Source organism: Indicator indicator, chromosome 3 (assembly GCF_027791375.1).
Source record: "Indicator indicator isolate 239-I01 chromosome 3, UM_Iind_1.1, whole genome shotgun sequence".
NCBI lineage: Eukaryota > Metazoa > Chordata > Aves > Piciformes > Indicatoridae > Indicator > Indicator indicator.
In genome coordinates, this window is record NC_072012.1 from 36553375 (window position 1) to 36573255 (window position 19881).

Sequence of the window (19881 nt, forward strand, 5' to 3'; positions counted from 1 at the left end):
GTGTGCTCACACTAGTGTGATTTTGTGTAAGAGCAAACAGTGGATTAATACTAAATGAATGGAAGAAACGTGGAGTGAGAGAGAGGTTGAAGTTCCCAGAGGGAAGTGAAGAAACTAATTTTTAATAGGACTCTAACAGCCTTTAAAAAAAAAATTCTGACAAGATTCTGCCCTCAAATGTTATTCCCAACAGCCATCTCAAGGATTCTGACTTGTGCTTACATGCTAAATGACAAAACTGTAAACCCTTTGACCTGTAAAGTGTAGTACATGAATGCTAAAAAAGCCTTCTTTACAGAATCTTTATCTGTGCTGCAAGAAATATATATGTATAGATTAAGATTATCATCACTGCTTTTTCAAAATTAATATTAGATATTTCTCCTTGAGGTTTATCTATTGTTGACCAGTGCAAAGCCCATGTTTATTCTACTTATAAAAGGAGAATGTCCCTTCTTCTCTTTTGAGGTTCTGAAGCTTTGAAGTTTGTTTTTGTTTCTGATTTATTTACTTAACTTGAAAACTATCATTCATTTCCTAACTCAATTTTGTGTTGTCCTTGCTGTTGTACAACTCATTTTAGGCATGTGTCACTCTTTTTCGCTTTGCAGAGGTAATCTTCCCATTTATCCTTCAAGGTCTGGTGATCTGAAAACTTCTAGAGTTAAAATGATGAACAAGGCAATTCTTTCAGTGTTGTGATGTCATTAGAAACTGTATTTAGTGAGTTTAATCCTTAAAAAGAGCATAAAACCTGCCTGGATGTATTCCTATGTGACAGGTATAGGTGGTCCTGCTCTGGCAGGGGGGGTTGGACTAGATGATCTTTCAAGGTCCCTTCTAGCCCCTAACATCCTGTGGTTTGGTGATAAATAGGTTCATTTTTTTGCATCTTGATTTCCTCCTTGTCTTCTGTTTTCTGTTGATGGAAGAAGCTCTTACTGCTCTATTGGCCCATGTTCTGGCATCTATCACCCAGGTCATCTAAGTACTGGAGAAGTAAATAAGCACATAATTCAGCAGGAGTTCATGTATTTATTTATTTATTTATCTTTATCCACAGTTACAATCTGAACTGAAGGGATTATCTATGAATACCTCATTCTTAAAATGGGACTTTTCATCTTTGCTTCCTTGTCTGTGTGAACCTGAGGACTAGCAACAATGTTGTGTCATCAAACCCACACTGTGCAAGAACTGACAGGCAGTCTCAGGGTGATATATTATGCCGAATGTAACTGAAGGATCACATCCTTGCATTAGTCCTGGGAAAGGGTATAAATCTGCATGACATATGGAGATTAAGAGTAAAGTTGGCTTGAACTGTCAAAATGAATCAACCTATATGTTTCATGATGATGGCTTGTAAAGTAGTTTTGTCTTGTGTGGGGTTTTGAAAGCAGAAAGCACTATCTAGGACAGGAGATGTAGCCTTCCTTGGCTCTTAACTTAGTGCTGAGCTATGTAAGACCATGTTCTTTATGTACAGTTGTCCTCAGCTCTCTTGTTTTCACTTGAGCTATAACCCGGATACACAATGAGAGAAGTCCTGAATTCAGAGTAATGTGTAGAAGTCAATAATCTGTAGGTTTTGGTAGTCTCTTTCATGGATAATTCTTGGAAGGAAGATGGTTTATTTACCATAGCTGTTACATTCTTTTAAGAAGTTATTTCAGTATTGAAGTATTTTTCTGCGTACTTTCCTTACTTTCATTTCTCTACTGTAGTAGAGACTGTTCTGTGATTGAGGTATTACTATATGCTTTGAATGGGTAGGAGAGATTCATGGTATTCAACTTGTGAGGGAAATCCCAATTTTCCATATTAGAAGGGTGTATTTTTTAGAAACATTAATGTAAATTGTCTTGGATCAAGAAGCTACAATTATCTTGTTCTTTTGACCATTTATTCTGAATTCACACCTAAATACATACAGCATTTGTCTTTGGATTCCCAAAAACTTTATGGCTATTTGAAGCACAGAGTGAAATTGTCATCAACACAAATAATGAACAATATCTATGTAAGGGTATGGCAGAAAGAGGTTTATTTCCCACTCTTCCAAACAGTAATGTTAAAAAGAACGGCAGCTATTTTAGGCTAAGGAATAATCCCATCTGCCCAAATTGCCTGCCCTTTCTGCTTTATCTTACTCCCATATTACTGATATTCATCTGAATGTCATTAGATTTTTGTCTTTGTCACCTTGAAGGATAATCATCTCGTTAACTGATTAGTTTGATACTAGGGTTGTCTTTAATTTCTTTAATATTTATATTTGGCTATTCAAATATTTTGTCTCCAATATGATGTTTGCTTGATTTTTATTTTTTTTTTTTAATTAAGTCAGACAACATCTGTCCTTGCTGACAGTGTTGGAAATGATGTGGCAGTCTAGTAATAGGAAATAAGCAAAGGACTTACATGGACCATGGAAGGGAGAAGAACAGAGCATTTGCATCAAGACAAAGAAAAGGACATTGGGAAAAAGAGAGAGATTTGTAAAAAGCATTGTTTAGCTGCCAGAGGATTTTCATTTGTAGTTTTCAGCTTCATCTGAAGAGAGCAATGACTTAATAAAAGATTCAGTTGCTTTGAAGACTGGTGATTTATAGTCTTGAATGTTTTTGTGGGATGAGCTTTAGAAAGAATGAATAATTATCCAATGGAACATTTTAAAATCTGAAATTGTTGTTCAATGAATATCAAATGTTTTTCAGGAATGTCAACATTTCAGATAAGAATTTCATTTCATGATTTTTAATAATTCATGTTGTATAAATACTTGTGGGTTTGGTTTGGTGTTTTTTGTTTGTTTGGTTTGTTTTGTTTTTTCTTCATTAATTTGGGAAGTGAAAATGGAAGGTTTTCTTCCTAAATGTCTAAAGAAATCATATTGAAACCATTTTAATATGCTAAAAATACTGGAACTTTCTGCACACCACTTCCCCCACTGTTTTTTTTCCCCCCTAAATAAGAATAAGCTTTATTAAACGTAAAACATTTTAGATAAAAATCAGTTCCCATCAGATAGCTAATTTTCTTTGAAATATAAAAGAATTTCTTCTTGTATGTGATTATTCTGTCATAGTTATATTCCTGAATGTAAGCATCTAGAATGCTTTTTTGATGCCCTAGGATACCAGAGATACACATACAGGGTAGGCAAGAACTGTGAGAGATGGGAGGGTATATGTCAGCAGCTGAGTCAGGAGGGATGCACCCAATAGCTTTCAAGATGAAACTGGATATTTGTGTCTTGCTATAGCTTTATGTCATTAATCATCACAGTTCACGGGTTATTTAAGTGATTAGCTAAATAATAAATAGTATAGCTATCTGTAAAATGTACAGACTTTTTTTTGGTAGGTGAATTTACTTTCCTTTTTAATGAAAACAATATCAGTATTCCTCTCTTGGCATCATTAAATGTAAAAATAAATTTTTGTACTTGTTATGCCTAGAAACAAATTAAATGGTCGTAGTTTTTGTTTCATTCATGTTTGGTAACTCTGACAATTGATCATAATTTCTTAAACAGCCAAAGACAAAAGTGATTTGTCCATTATTTGAAGAAACTAGTCCAGATTCATGATTATTTGTAGCCTTTCATTTAGGGTTGCCTTCTTTGAAGATCAGTCTACTTCATTTTCTAAAGTTGCAAATGGGAAGGCATTTCAATATAACTGCAACTTTATATCTCTCAGAATACTGCAACCATGTAGATGTACACTAGTTTTGAATGAAACGTTTTTTAGTGGTCAAAATAAGCTTTTTAAAGATGTTGTCCAGTTGGCTTAATGTTATGTATCTCTTTGACAACCATACCTATAGAAATGGCACACGACTTCATGTAACCAGAATAACATAACCCTAGCCAGTGACATACTATAGGGGCAGTTTTCATTATTTGTTACTGGTTTTCCTGTGTGCTTATGCTATTTACAAATTATGGTTGTACATTTTGCCTCAGCCGCTCAGTGCAGCTAATTATGGATAGGATTTATTGTGATAAATTATTTTCACACTGTCCTACAAACACTGCAGAGGTACTCTGTTCCCTTAGAATTTTCACTGAATCTGAAGTGAATAGCTCAGTTCTAATTTTAAAGCAGAGTTCTCACCAGACAGGTTATGGTTGTGTATTTTCACATTCTAGCAATTCAAGTCTTGCCAAGTTTCAGTAATAACTCAAAATGAATTTATACATTTTGCAGAGTAATTGCAATTCTTTTGGTTAATATCCAGCTTCAGAATTTTCATGTGAGTAAATGCAGTTTTTAGTGTTGTGTTTTGTTTTAATCTTAACTTTGGCATCTACGTTCATTTTTGTTCTCAATGTCTTGATTTTATATTTACTGAATGTTTTGATAATATTTTTCCTGTTTTGATACTTTTTTTTTTTTTCCTGTGGTAGCTTGGCTTTTCCCCTGAGTATTTTCTTAGACTTTTCCTGAGAAGATTAGTTCCAGTTATTTCCAGTGATATTAAACTGGAAATGATTCAAGTTCAACTGGCTGACCAAAACAATTGTTTTGGAAGGTCTACCAACATTCCAGAAAGATGCTTTTGATTTTAGTTATGGGGTTTTTTTCCAACATCTTTCTACTTTCATTTACTGTTGCTCCTGGAACCCAAAGGTGATCTAAAATGATCACTTTTATCTATTGTTGCCCCAACAATTTTATTCAAGATGTGGTTTTGTAAGCTACGTAATGATGAAATGTCATGATCTTAATTAGGCAATACCTGGATACATTACTCTGTATACATTTCTGATCAGCTTGTTTCTTACCTCTGCAAAAACTGCATGCAATTGTTAACCTGTTTTGAAGCACATTTTCTCATCTTTAGCGTGGGATGAATTGCTAGTCACAGTTTGTCTCTACTGGCTTGTGTTCAATGGCTATCTTCTCTATTCCATTTAGCAATAGCCTTCAAAATGTCTTCTGTAGTTTTCACACTGAACTTTTCATCTTTAGTATGCACTTCTGGCTTTGTAATGTGTCTTGTCATTGCCATACCTCCACTCTGGTTGAACTCCATTCAGTTTATTAATAAAAATTGTTTTCTTCTTTAGTCTGACAAAGTGAAACTTTCCAATTTTTTCTCTAGAAAACCTCATTTCTTCTGGTACTGTCTAGTGTCTGAAATTATTTTCCATAGACATATTTTTCTGAAATATTACTTGGGATTTTAGATGCAAAGAATATTTTATAAAATTGTTGTTGATCATTGCCAGCACAGTCCTGAGGTAAGAATTTCCATTTCTTTTTTAAGTTATCTTGAGGTCATTGTTTAAGATGACATAATGTGAATTAATTTAGTTAGTGAATTTTGGGAAAAGAAATTTCCTTTTAGGATGTAAATCAAAATTTATTCTGTAATCTTTTACCTATTTTTTTTAGTTACTATTTGGAATTACGATTATAGCTAAACTAGAAACTTAAATGTATATATGCAAATTAGAATTTGACAGTTAGCTGATGGAATATTGTATTTTATTTTTGTGAATGTTTTAACAAGAACTAAATGCTTAAGCTTTTTATGAATAGAACAGTACTTTTCAGTCTAGTAGCTGATAGGAAGTAACGTAACTGAATTTTAAAATTGGAATTAAAAAGTCTTTTTGGTCTTATGTTTTGGGTATTGTCTAGCCAGACATTTCAAGCACTCATGTTTGCCTTCTCCTTCATTAATAGCATGTTTCAGAATGAGGTTTGCTGTCAAGTGCCAAGATAATCTATTTCTGAGCAACTATTTTCTAGTTTGATTAATCAGTAAGTGCTTCTTTCAATTCATTGGATTCCTGAGAGAAAACTATTAAATAAATGGAAACACAGATGTGTAACAACACTTTTTCCATTTCTGAGGAAATTAAATATAGCTTGTTGTGAGTTCTTCCCTCTGTTAATGAGAGCAAACATCCTAATTAGTAAAAGATAGGATAATTTTAGCCCTCTGCTTTGTGTGCAGACAACAACCATCGTGCAAGTGAAGAGATTATTAAAAAGTATAGTGTACTCCTATTAGTGGCTTGAACATATTTCTATACTTTTTAAACAGATTCTCCTTTGCTGAAAAGAAAACCTGGTTTGGTGTTTTGTTTTTTTTTGCATATGTCTAAGAAGTGATATAATTTAAATATAAACTAAACTACTAAAGCTAAAAGAAGGATTTATTACTTCCTAAGGACCCCCAGGTTTATGTAGCAGTATATCTGTGGAAGGAACAGCTGTTCACTTTTATACGCAGCTCCACAAGAATCACACAGCTCACTCGTAGCTTCTGTTGGGATTTTAATGTGAAGAATGTCTTAGGTCACGGAGAAATAATGAGTATTTTTAGAGCTTGGTTTAGGCGAATATCATGGAGAAGTTTCTGTGTAGTTATTAAAAACGTTATGGTTGCATAGCAAGTGGCTCACAGTACTGACATTGAAGGCAGTTCTACAAGATATTACTTTTGTATAGTAGATAAAATCCTGCAATACAGATGTAATGGCATAAAGGTGTGCAGACTGTTGCTAACTGTTGCTAATAGAAAAGAAGTGCTTCACACATGAAGCTGTATACCAAGATCACACAACCATTCCCTAATTAATATACATGTTGAAATCTAAGTTTGAACACCCGCATCTGCAACGTACTTTTTTCCCTTTGACATCCTATAGTATATCAAAAAATATCACTACACTTACATTTCTATTGGGAACATATAAAATTTCAATGTAAAGGTGTTTAAAACCTCAGCAGAATACTGAAGAATTGTAGTGTTGTTGATGACAGTTGCATTCCTTCTTTGTACCCCGTCAGTTTAGCACTCCTATCAAACCACAAATGTTTTATTCTGTAAGTCACTAAAAATTCTATGATCTCACACCTTTATTGTAGAGACACTGTTGAACCTGTTCTTATGGACCTATTCCTAGTGTTTCCTAAAGTTTCACTTTAGAGTGCTAGCAATGAATGCATATTTGCAAAAATGAAGAATATTACTCAGTAATAATTAGGCATAGAAGATTCATCTTGTTGATATGCTGAAAACAAAAACCCATTATATTCTGTCAGAGATACTTTTAGAGAAAGAAAACTATGAATGTAAAATGTTTCAACGAAGGTCATGTGAGAGGAAGATTGCAAGGCTACTTTAAGAAAATGTAGGGTTTTGGTTTTGTTTGGGGTTTTTTTTGGGGGGGGAAGCTATAAAGGAAAGAATTTACATCTTAAAAGAATAGGCCATTTCTTCTTAAAATACATTTTTTTCCATTTGATATCAGTATATAGAACCATTCAAATATTTGAGATATATCTACTTAGATATCAGCTCTCAAAAGTTTAGATGAGAATTCTTCTGTATAAAACCACATTTTGTCTGTCAACACAAACTTTTTTTAAAGTGAGATATTTAAAGTAAATAAAGCCTGCACTTATTCTGTGAGGGGAAGAAGTCTTGTCACTGCTCCCAATTAGACTTGTATTCATCTGCTGGTTTATAGCATCATGCAGTGAAGTTTTTACCTGAAAAAAAAAAATAGATTCTAATTTCCATGTGCTAAGAGTTGTAAGTTCCCAGTGTAGCTTGGTTCCAAAGATAAACGTACAAGTTGTACCTGCAAGGCCTTGCTGAGTCGCAGGAGATAGACTGGGGGGGCACTGGGATTCGAGTAGCAGCACGGCGCCGGGAGATGTCCGGGTGCTGAAAGCTGCACGCCACAGGATCATCTCTCCCCAAGCTCGGTGTGCCTTGACCTGTGGTAGCGATTCATCGTGTTCGAAACTTCCTTCTTCAGTGAGGCTTACCGACTCTGTTAATATCTGGATATCTGGTAGTTTAAAAACTCCTTTGGGTTCATCCATCTGCATTTAGTAACCTTGAAAATGATCTTTGTATAATTTAAAAACGGTGGGATTTAACTAGAACAAGGATATCTTTAATGTGGAAGCAAGTTATTCATTAGTAACAGAAAAAATTAAATTATTTTTCCGTAAGTGTCTATAGACCAATAATCTTTCAGAGTTATGCAGAAAACTATAAATAAAAGAAAAAGTTTGTATCTAAACACGGGAAGTAACTCTTCTATCTGCAAAAAATGCCGGTGATTCCACAGAAATGTTTACAGCCATCAAGTCTAGAAAAGTACAATTGTACTTTCAAAAATGTTAAAATCTACTAAAGACTTACACAAAATTGTTGCTAATCATACTTTTACTTTGTAATTCAAGCTACCTGTGCATTCTGTGATTATTTACTTCCTTAAGGACAATATTCCGTAATATTTTTTTTCCTTAACCCTCCTCTTTTTCATGTATACGTGAACCAAAATAACCTACAAATTTTGCTGTTGCTTTTTTTTGTCATGTTTTTTCATCAAATATCTTAATGGTCATATGTCTATTTTCAGCTAGGCTTAGGAGTAGTCATGTTTTCCATCCTAACAGAAGTGGGTTTAGTTTGTAGTCGGTGCTCAGATCTCAGCAGCTTGTGCACATTTGCTGCTTACGTGCCCAATCCTACTCCCATGAGAACTTTAGCCTCAATATGAGTAGTCAGGTATTCGTTGTTCTCTTTTACCTTTGTTTCATTTCATTTCAACTAATAATGTTTCTGTCAGTCGTTTTATTACTTGTAACACAAAAGCTGAGGACATTTATAAACTAGTCAGTCGTTATTGCTGCACAGAATTGTACAGGTCAGAAAGAAAGCCTTAATATTATTTAAGCTTTTCAAGCTATCAGAGTTCTCTGTATAGCCAGGGAACGTTTCAACATTATTAATAACTGAATTGCCCTTTTTTTCTGGAGACAAAGTATTGGATTTGTATTATCTGAGTCTAAACATTGCACTAAGTTGTCAGGCTTCTGGGAAAACACCAAAGCAGCTCAAAACCTATTGTTATCAGTAGCTAACAGTCTATTTCCCTATCAGTCTTATGTCTCCTTCACTCCTTCTCTCCTCTTCCTCCCACAATAAGCAACATGTAAAATATGGTGGTTTTTTTATGGGTGTGTACTTTAAAAATATTTATGATGTGTTTTATTGCAGTTATACAGCCTAAAACCAGCAAAAATATCATTTGTGGTCAGAATGGCATTTTAACAGGAGGATATGTAAGGCTATGTTAAACATTAGAACGAGTTTGTTTATTGTCAGACAAGAGCTCCCAGGATGTCTTTTTAGAAACAAACAAGCCAAAAACTATTTTGATTTTAATCAAAAATGTATTTTCTTCATAAAAAAAAAATTCACATACTCACTGTGTCTACTCTACAGAACTTCTCCATTTCATTACACCATGTGTCAATCCTAGTATATCTGTTCACTGCAAAAACTCATGGCTAGTGTGTGTAATACAGCACAGGAGGAGGTATTGCTCAGTTCCACTACTTTTATATAACAATAAAAAAAAAAGAAACAAAACCAACCAACCAACCAAAAAAAAAACCAAACCAGAAAATGTTCTTGGCTATTTGCACTGTATTCCAGACTTAAAAGTTTCTTGAAAGTTCTAGAAAATGTAGTCAATTTTATTTGGTTGGTAGAATACCCTTAGAAGCCAGTTAGTGAAAATTCTCTTATGCTGAGTCAGTACATATTCCCATTTGTCAGCAGCAGCTAAGTCCAGGCATCTTGTTCCTCAAAGTAATACTTGTTGCCTTTCTAGTCAGCACAAATGCAGTGATGTGCTTTTTATTTCAGCAATTAAGTGATATAATGACATATTCATGACATATTTGTTGGTACACCTATTACAGTTGCTTTTACTTCCATTGGTGTGCTCTTTTCTTTTCCTGTGTCCCAAAGACTGATTAGAGGAGGATGAAGCTCACTGAGTGAAAAGGATTGTTTCTTCAGGTAATTCTTTAGGTGGCTGTGTCCAGCATCATAGTTCATCTCTTGTGAGATGCAGCTGTAAATATATATCATAGAGATGATTCCCAGAAGAGCACCGATGCAGGCAAGGAATCCTATTAGGTTGTTCTTTTCATAGCCTTTCACTGCCAAATCCAGTCCTTTTGTGGTTACATTGACACATTGTTTTTTAATCTGTGAATAGATTGTGGGAATATCTATACAAATTCTGTATTCAGTTGATGGATTTAGATGTGTAAGATTATATACCTTTATATCAGATGGTACTCGAGCGCTCTGTGCAGCCTGAGAGTTTTCAGCTTTCAGAAAGGCTGTCCATCTGACACTAGACTTCACAATTTTAGAGCTTGCTTTCCATGAAACCAAAACAGAATTAGATTTTATATCTTTTACTTTAATATTCAAAGATCCGCTGCTGTCGTGAGGAAAAGAGCCATCCACTTTAATCATGACTGACTTTAGGTCTGCCCCAACTAAGTTTGTTGCTATACATGTGTACAAGCCACTTTCCTTTTGTGTTACATCACTTATGTCTAATGTTCCTTCAGAATGAATGTAGTACTTATTAGAAAGAGTATTAGGCAGAAGTTTGTGTCCTGATGGTGTTATCCAGTAGATTTCAGGTTCTGGTTCTGCTGTTGCTCTGCAGTGTAAGGAAATATGGCTGCCATTTTTTAAATCCAGAGTAGATGGAAAACTTTCAGGAGCTATCAGAGGGAGACAGATTTCCATCATTTCCCGGAAGTGTATCTGCCGCACGTTCTGGCCTTGGAATTCAGGAGGGTCTACACAAAACAGGGACTCTGGCTCCATGAAGCGAATGTTTGTTTTATTCATGTTGATCCAGCGGATGACACAGTCACATCGGATGGGGTTGCTATGTATGCTAACTTCTTTGAGGTTAGGCAAGGATTCGATTGTATTGCGGTACAGGGCGCTCAGTGCGTTGCTGTTGAGCATGAGCGATTCTAGCTTGGGAAGTCTGTAGAATGCATTTGGATGAATGTATGATAATCTGGGGTTATTGGTAGCCTCTATTTTTCTTAAATCTGGCAAATTATCAACAGCAAGACTATCTATAGAAATCAGTTCTGGCATGTTATTAATTCCTAATTCTTTTAGGTGCAGCATATTGCTAAAATCTCCTCGTCGTATCCTGTTAATTGGATTCTTATTTAGATCCAGAAATTTAAGATTTCTAGCCTTTTGAAGAGCAATGTGGGGCACTCTAACAAATCTGTTGTCATAAAAGGAAATGCTTTCTAATTTGTCAAGGCCAACAAAAGCATTATCTGGTATTTCAGTGAGATTTATGCCTGCTAAAACTAGGCTGCGCAGATTGATAAGAGGCTTAAAGTTCATATCTTCGATCCTGATTATTGGGTTTTCTCCAATCATGAGAATTTCAAGATTAGGAGTAGCTTCAAACCACTTCCTGTTGATCATTTGCAGACCATTTGAATTGAGATGAAGTCTGAGAAGATTATTGAGGCCTATGAAAGCTCCTGGTGCAATCACAGAAATCAGATTATGATTAACATAAAGCTCCTCTAAATTTTGGAGTCCAGAGAGGCATTCTTCAGGGAGTTCAGTAAGTTTGTTTTCTTCAAGGTACACTGAAAGCAACTGTGGTATCTTTTTAAGATTAAAACTGGCCACTGAGGATAAATTGTTCTGAGATAAATCTAGAGCAGTTAAATTCACTGGAAGGTTTACTGAGTGTTCAATTTTTACAATATTATTAGTCTGTAGAAGTAGAACTTGTGTGTCAGCAGGCAGTCTGGATGGAAAATTAAAAAGGCCTAAATCATTACAGTCCACTGTTGTAGCCTCCATATACACAGACCTGGGGGTGAACCATGGTCTGATCTCACATATACATGACTCTGGACAATCTGCTTTTTTTTCTACAGCTTGTACTAGTGCAGTCATAACTAGGCCAAGTAGAAAGTTAATTTTGAGTTGCATGTCCTTCATCTTAGCTCAGATGTTCAGAAAAGTAATAGACTCTAGTACCCCACAATTATGGTTTGGGAATTCAGTATGATTTGGTCAATTGATGAAACACACACTTGGATTTGTCAAATGATGATTGTGGATGACTTTCTTCCTGAGGATAAGTGATAAAGTTGTAACCATCTTGTCCAGTAGTAAGAGGCATTTTGTGGAAATGAAGATCACTCTGTCCTTGATGACACAAAATTGTCATTGATAAGCTTTGTGAAGATGAAGTATGTATAGATGGTCATAGGAGATTAGGCAATTCATTTATTTAGTAGTATTAACTTCAAATCCCATGATTGATTAGTGTTTGCAGAAATGACAGGATGACCTAAAATATAAGAAGAGGAAATAATTAGTATAAGAAACTATAAAGTTATAAATTAATTTAGCTGTCTTTTGCTCTCTAATGTTAATTATTGCAAGTAAGAAAAGAAAATGACTGTGGTGCCTAGAGTATTGTGGTGGTATCCAGATAGCATAAATTAAGCTAATATAGTAAGATATCTTTAGAATTCCAGCTTGTCACACATGCAGTGGAAGATTGCTCTTCAGAAAGCTGATGATCCAGAAAGTATAAAGCAAAATATACCAGCAAGATTTTTCTACATATTTTATGCTTCTTTTAACATATTTTTAGTTTCAATTATCACTAGAAGCAGACTGAGTTCTGTTGGCTTTGAAAATGTAAACATTCAGCAAATTCCTTCAGAGCATGAATATTTAACTTTTGAACGTGAAGTTTATAAATATAAAGAACATTTTTATGTGTAATCAAAGGAAAAATGAAAGGTTGGATTAATACATGTTGCTAATGATGACATTCATAGGCAAGCATGTGAGATATTTATACAGAAACATACAAAGCTGATAATCCACAGGTTTTATGTTGTTTTTCTTTTTAAGCTGCTGTTGAGGTAGAAAAATTGAGATTTTTCTCTTTAAAGTGATAATTAGAAAAATATGTGTATTTCATAATAAATAGCTTGTCATCTTGACAAATTCAGGCTAATTACTGGCTTGCTTATTTTGGCTTCTATAATTTCAGTTGCAAGGAATAATAATAACAGAAAAGTATTTTTAGAGTGATAAAAAGGAAGAAGAAAATCTCCACCAGCAGTTGTTTCTTTGGTCTCTATCTCTAAGAATCTGAAACTTGCTGTGATGTTGCAGACTATCTTCATGTCTCAAATTATATTTCAGACTGAAACATCAGATGTGCCCTCTCCAGATTTTTGGTATGTCCTTACTACTTTGGAAAGTAAAAATATCCTACTTTGTATGTGCATTGTGTTCCAAGCCATAGAATTCAAAGGTTTCTTTGTTTTCATATATAAAGTACTGCTTCATTTACTTCAGAACAGAGATGACACAGTAACTTTAACCAGGCTTTGAGAAGACTGTTGTAGGAAACGTATTCATGCCCTTTCCCCCCTTGCCTCCAGCCTTAAAATTCACAGTGAAATTGTTTTCAAACTGTAAGATAAGATAAATGCTTCATTGACATTAATAAATAACTTCCGAGTTGTCCCTAGTATAGATAGACATAATTGCAAAAGTCAAGAGTCAAGGATTTTGAGTTTTGGTTTACTTTCTAGGCCTGGGGGAATTGGGCATATTGACCACATAGGCTTTTCATATCAGCTGAGAGGAAAGGTGTTGGACTATCCTGAGTTATGGGAACACTGGACCAGTTTGAAGTACATTTTACAAGTCTTTGAGGCTGCTGTTTGCATTATGTACATTTAAGGACGTCTAATACTTTATTTTAACATGTAAGTGTATCAATAAAGTGAACAGACAATGTGTGAGATAAACATGCAGAAAACATTCTGCTGTTTTGAGGAATAATATCATCTTTTATGCAAATGCCTCAGTTTATGGAAATGCATACTGACCAAAACAGTAAAATTGTAATCTGTTCCTTTGTTCTGGGAAGTGAGATGAACTTGGAGAAGAATACAGGTTTCCATTGGACAGTTACTTTTCTCCATTAATAGCCATTGATACACCTATATGAATTACTGTCCCATTTAGTAAAGATCTCAGTAGAAATCACTCTATGTCAAATACACAGATGTAATTTACTATGTCTAGAGAAAACAGGACAGCCATGGGAGGGAAATTTATTAGTTGTGTTCTTAATGAGTTTTCTAAAACATGTGGCTTTTGAAATTTTATTTGAATTATATATTAAAAAAAATCTGTAAGCAAGAAATATCTAGGCCTCTAATAATTGAAAAGTCATTGAAAACCTTACCTAAATAGTTCATTAATTGAGATTCAACAAATTGCTACTGCAGATACCTAATTGCAGCATTTTGATTCCACTATGATGCTCAGGGACTTCTCCTCTGTAGAGGTACAGGGAAAGTATTCTGGGCGAGCAGAACTACATAGCTGATCTGGTTTTCTACTCCTTTCCACACATTTGTTATTAGTCACTGTGAAAAATAGGATGTGGACAAGATGTGGACCAAGAGGGACTTTTCCTGTGTGTCCCAGGTACCTAAGAGGCTGTACCAGTTAAAGCATATAAACTACTACACTTTCATGTACATAGTCAACATCCTTCTGACACTGAGTTTATATTCCTCCTGAGTTTATATCTCAGCTTCTCTGGGATTCTCAATCCAAAACCAAGGGCACCAGTGGACTTTTTCATGTCATATACATCAGAGTGGGCTTTCTGCAAAAGGCAGTAAAAAAAGAAGAGTTGAGAGATAAGGTCTGAAATTCTTCTTTATGATTTAATATGATGTCTTTTCTCTTTCTAGTGAATGCTCCAGCTAATAAGCCACCAGCTCTAATTCATATGGTTTTATAGCATAAATCTTTCTTATTTCTCCAGTTAAAGTGCTTCCGCCTTGTGTAAAATATTTAGTGGAGTTGAGTGCCTTAAATAAAAGATTTTAGAATAGTTTTCACACTCTCTCCCAGCCTTCAGAGTTGTCCTTCTGAAGTATGTTGTTTCACTTCAGAAAGACTTTTGGTTTAAATAGTGGCATATTTTTCAAATTAAAATTATTTGGTATTAGCTGTCATTCAAGGTGTGAAATAAAATAATATTTCAGGAGTAGTATGGACATCATTGATGGCTTATGAGATCATAGAATCATACCATAAAATATCCTGACTTGGAAAAGACCCATAAGGATCATTGAGTCCAACTCCCTGCTCCTTGCAAGACAACCTAAAACTAAATCATATGACTGTAGCACATATCATATGACATAATATACAAAAAAAGTAGTGAAATAGAAAAAAACCCTACAGAATAATTTGAGTGGCAAAACATTTTTGTTGGTCTTTTTTGTTTATAAGATTATTCATAGAATCATAGAATCAGTCAGGGTTGGAAGGGACCACAAGGATCATCTAGTTCCAAGCCCCCTGCCATGGGCAGGGACACCTCACACTAGATCAGGCTGGCCAGAGCCTCATCCAGCCTGGCCTTAAACACCTCTAGAGATGGAGCCTCAACCACCTCCCTGGACAACCCATTCCAGGCTCTCACCACTCTCATGGTGAAGAGCTTCTTCCTTATGTCCAACCTGAATCTCCCCACTTCCAGCTTTGTTCCATTCCCCCTAGTCCTGTCACTACCTGATATCCTAAAAATTCCCTCCCCAGCTTTCTTGTAGGCCCCCTTCAGATACTGGGAGGCCACAATAAGGTCACCTTGGAGCCTTCTCTTCTCCAGACAGAACAGCCCCAGCCCTCTCAGTCTCTCCTCATAGGAGAAGTGCTCCAGCCCTCTGATCATCCTGGTGGCCCTTCTCTGGATACGTTCCAGCATGTCCATATCCCTCTTGTAGTAGGGGCTCCAGAACTGGACGCAGTACTCCAGGTGGGGTCTCACCAGAGCTGAGTAGAGGGGGAGAATCACCTCCCTCGACCTGCTGGCCACACTTTTCCTGATGCAGCCCAGGATCTGGTTGGCTTTGGGCTGCAAGTGCACACTGAGAGCTCATGTTGAGCTTCTCGTCCACCAGCATCCCCAAGTCCCTCTCTCCTGTGACTCTCATATGCAGTATTGACAAAGAAGGTAAGAAAACGTGAATTGCTGATGTCTTCTGATCCCACTTGAAGATATCAAAATCCTGAATCAAGTTATGCAGTATGACTTATGCCAACTGGTTTTATTGATTATGTCTGCCTGTATGTAATTAATTTATAACCTTGAAATGTGTACAAACCACTTTGAACTGAGAAATGAGCTGCAGTTCACTCTAACAAAATAAACCTCATGTAAATTGACATAGAATCATAAAATCATTTAGGTTGGAAAAGACGTTCCAGGTCATTGTGTCTAACCACTAACACCACTCTACAAAGCTTGCCACTGTGCCATATCCCCAGGCACCACATCTACATGGCTTTTAAACACATCCAGGAATGGTGACTCAACTACCAGGATGTGATTGGCCTTCCGGGCTGCAAGTGCACACTGTCTGCTCATGTCCAGCTTCTCATCCATCAGCACCCCTAAAACATTCTCCACATGTCCAGGCATTCCCTGGTGCAACTTGAACCCATTCCCTCTTGTTCTATCATGAATTACTTGGGAGAATAGACTAACACCTACCTCACAGCAACCTCTCTTCAGGTAGTTATAGAGACTGATAAGGTGTTCCCTCAGCCTCCTTTTTCTCAGACTAAACAGCTCCAGTTCCCTCAGCTGCTCCTCTTAAGTCTTGTTCTCTAGGCCCTTCACTGGCTTAGTCACTCTTCTCTGGATCCGCTCCAGCACTTCAATGTCTTTCTTTCATTGAGGTCCCCAAAACTGAACACAGTACTTGACATCTTGCACTCAACACTATAAACTGCAATTGAAGTTCAATTTCCTTGAGGAATGTAACATCACAGAGATTAATTTTTGCATTGGAACATAAGCATTTAACTTTGTGATACTTCAAACTTTAGGAATGCATTGATTCCCTTTCTTCATTAATGTACTAATAACAGTAAATCTATACTGATAATACTAAATGAAGATTAGAATTAAATACTCCTACTAACAGTGATTTTCAGCATTTTTATTAATGGGTTACAGTGATTTAAAGCTAGATGCTTTGTGCCATCTGGAGTTTTATATGATAGTTTTGCATTTCAAATGTCTAGCTTTAAAGGTACTAATAAGAAGGAAAAGAGAACTTAAGGTCCTGTTCCTTTGAGTAGTACATAAAGTGCCTGAGATTTACATACGAAGATTTATGTGCAAAAGTAGATATTTTAATTTTAAAACAATGTTATTTCAAATGATGCAATTATCATCCGTATCTGACAATCAAAAATGCTGCTCTGTTTTATTTTTTTTTTTTAGCTCTTTTGTTAGTGGGTTTTAGTGATCACTCACTAAAAGTTCAATGTGATGCAAGTGGTTCTTAAAACTTGTACCTACTATTGAGCATAACAGAAAAGTTTGTAGAGATGAGGCTCAGCAGCAAATTATCACCAGTAAGCTGAGCTCTGGGATAAGTGTTTTCACACAAGCAGCAGCAGTAGCTGTGCTGCATTTATAAATCTTTGTGTAGGCTGTTTATATATATTTCCTCATCTAGATAATATGGTAAGGTTTTTTTTCCTAATGTCTGCAACTAAAAAGTATAAATAGAGTCTGCATCTAAAAAGTTTTTATTACTCATTAGAAATTATATTCAATATTTTTATTGTTTTCCTGTACTAGGACTTCTGTCCTAAAACTGTTTAAAACTTTGTGAACAGATGATTTAATTTCTTCTGTAGTAGTTCATCCCTCCTGCAATCCATACTTACTGTCTTTACTAAATATGTTGTGCCTCTTGCTTTTAGGGTATTATCTCTTTCTTTTAGAAAAATATGCTCTTATGTGTGACTTTTTCTCAGCCTAATTATCTCTTGTGTAGACAATGATTGTCTTAACTAGGTTTGTGTCATTTTCTGCTATTGACAGCTGGAGCCTTGGTTTACAGGAGGGTTTCGTTATTATTTGAGCTGGAAAAGACATTCAGTGAGTGAATAAACTGAGCAACGTTTCTCATCACTGGAGCAACAGACAGCTAAGAACCATGTCAGAGTGGGCAGTCAGGAAAAGGAACACGTCAGGTTTTGGCAATCTTTCTTTTCCACTTCAGCAGTTAGAGAGACAGTGATAAAAACTAAAAATGCAGGAGCTACACTGCAATGTGCCCTGCTGGCAATAAGGCAAACAGTTCACTTCACAAGGACCAATTTAGAGGTGGCAAGCATTTTGAAAACACAGCTGTTCATACAAAGCTACCTTTCAAACACATCAACTGAAAGAGCCACTTCTTAATTCTTACCATTATAACCACTTTGAGCAGTTTTATGGATAAAAATTTGGAAATGTCACTAACCAAAAAATGGGTATAAGAATTTTCATACTTCCCTTGATTGTAATTATAGCACTAAAGTGGTTTTTTTTAATATATATTTTCTTTTTAAATGTTAGCTATGGAAATATACAGACTCAAATTTGAACATTTAATACCATTCTGATAACCTTGTAAAGCAATTTTTCCTTCTTTGTTCTATGACCAAAATATAAAAAAAAAGTATGATTCTTTGGGGAGTTTGTTACAGCACAATTGATAAGAGAATGCAGCAACTAATTTATCTGACATATTTTAAGAAATGGCACAAAAATCTCTGGCTTTCTTCCGTCATAAAAATGTAAATGGGATGTTTGTCTTGAAATACATACAGAAAGTTTGTGATTGAGGCAGGAGTACATTTAGGTTAAAGCATAAAAATAGAATAAAATTGATTTTTGTAACAGAATTGGTCTTGAAATAAAATATTTCTGGCAGTAAGTTCTACTAGCTGGTTTGATACAATTTCACGAAATTATATAGGCTTTTTGAAAATGGAAAGAATTGCTGTTAGCCTATGTAGTTTCACTTTCATTCCATTCTGTGGAGCAAACAGTTTCATGCAGAAATCCTGTTTCTTTTTGCAAGTACAGTTACCTTTTTTTTTTAACATCTCCTAATAAGAAGTCCACAAAATAATTTTTAGATATTATTTTGAGTGAGCAGAGCTGTTAAAAAATATACTTACATAGAAAGAGGGTGCATTTTGATGGAAGCTGCACATATTTTTACCATTTGTGCTCTAATCTGTCATTGATGTTCTAATTTCTAATATGCCATTCCAAATCCTCTTGCAGTATTTTTAGTGCCTGGCAGTTAGGCTGCTTTTAATAATTTTATGTACTTGAATTATTTGTAAAAGAAACTTTGACAAGAGTCTGAACTGATTTTTTAGTTTATTTCACCTTAAATCAGATACTGAAATTATAATTCTAATGCTTTTATCCAAAAAATTAACTCATTGCTAGTATTATTACTTGTTTGGTTGTTGCTGTTGTATTTTCTTAAATAATGGCTGCACATATATATTTTCTACTTATCAGAGCAAATAGCAAGGATTAAATGTTAAAAATAATTTTCCAATATATTTAGATCTTTAGTATCCTTGTTAGAGATCTTAGCCTTGGGAAGGTTTCACTACATAAGTGACTTACCTATTGCTGCCATTATCAATCAATTATGTAAAAAAAAATTGTTGTAAATTGGGTAAGTAATGTGTTAGATTAATTTAGATTTCTTTGTACGTGTTCAATTTTATTTTGACAGTTGTCACATTAGTAGTGGAGAAGCATTTACTGGCAGTTACCTAGGCACATAGTTGGCAAGAGAGCAGTCACGTTCTGGATGTGGGTGAATGTACTCAGTTACCAGATGCTTCAAGCAGATGGCCAGAACTGAAGATGAGTGAGACCAGTTTTGGCTTGATTGTCTAGAAAGCTACCATAACGATTCTGGGGGTCTGTAGTACATTTGGCTAGTAAAAGTCCTAGCCAAAATCCAGCAGAGATATTGGCAAAATCTGCATTTTGTGATTTATTTATTTATATTCTTCTTTGTGGCAGATAAAATGTAAATATTAAACAGAATTAAAACATAGAAATAGATGTGTTCAGGTAGTCATAATAAAGAAAGA

General features: G+C 35.2%; 2 protein-coding genes across 3 annotated transcripts in view; one reads left to right on the forward strand and one right to left on the reverse strand.

The window, feature by feature from the left end:
• IMMP2L (inner mitochondrial membrane peptidase subunit 2) overlaps positions 1-19881 on the forward strand; it is a 397034-nt gene that overhangs the window by 148779 nt on the left and 228374 nt on the right. The gene's annotated exons all lie outside the window — the stretch shown is intronic.
• Positions 9724-11850, reverse strand: LRRN3 (leucine rich repeat neuronal 3). Its single transcript, XM_054399582.1, has one exon. It carries the CDS (start codon positions 11848-11850, stop codon positions 9724-9726), a length of 2127 nt encoding a protein of 708 aa, XP_054255557.1.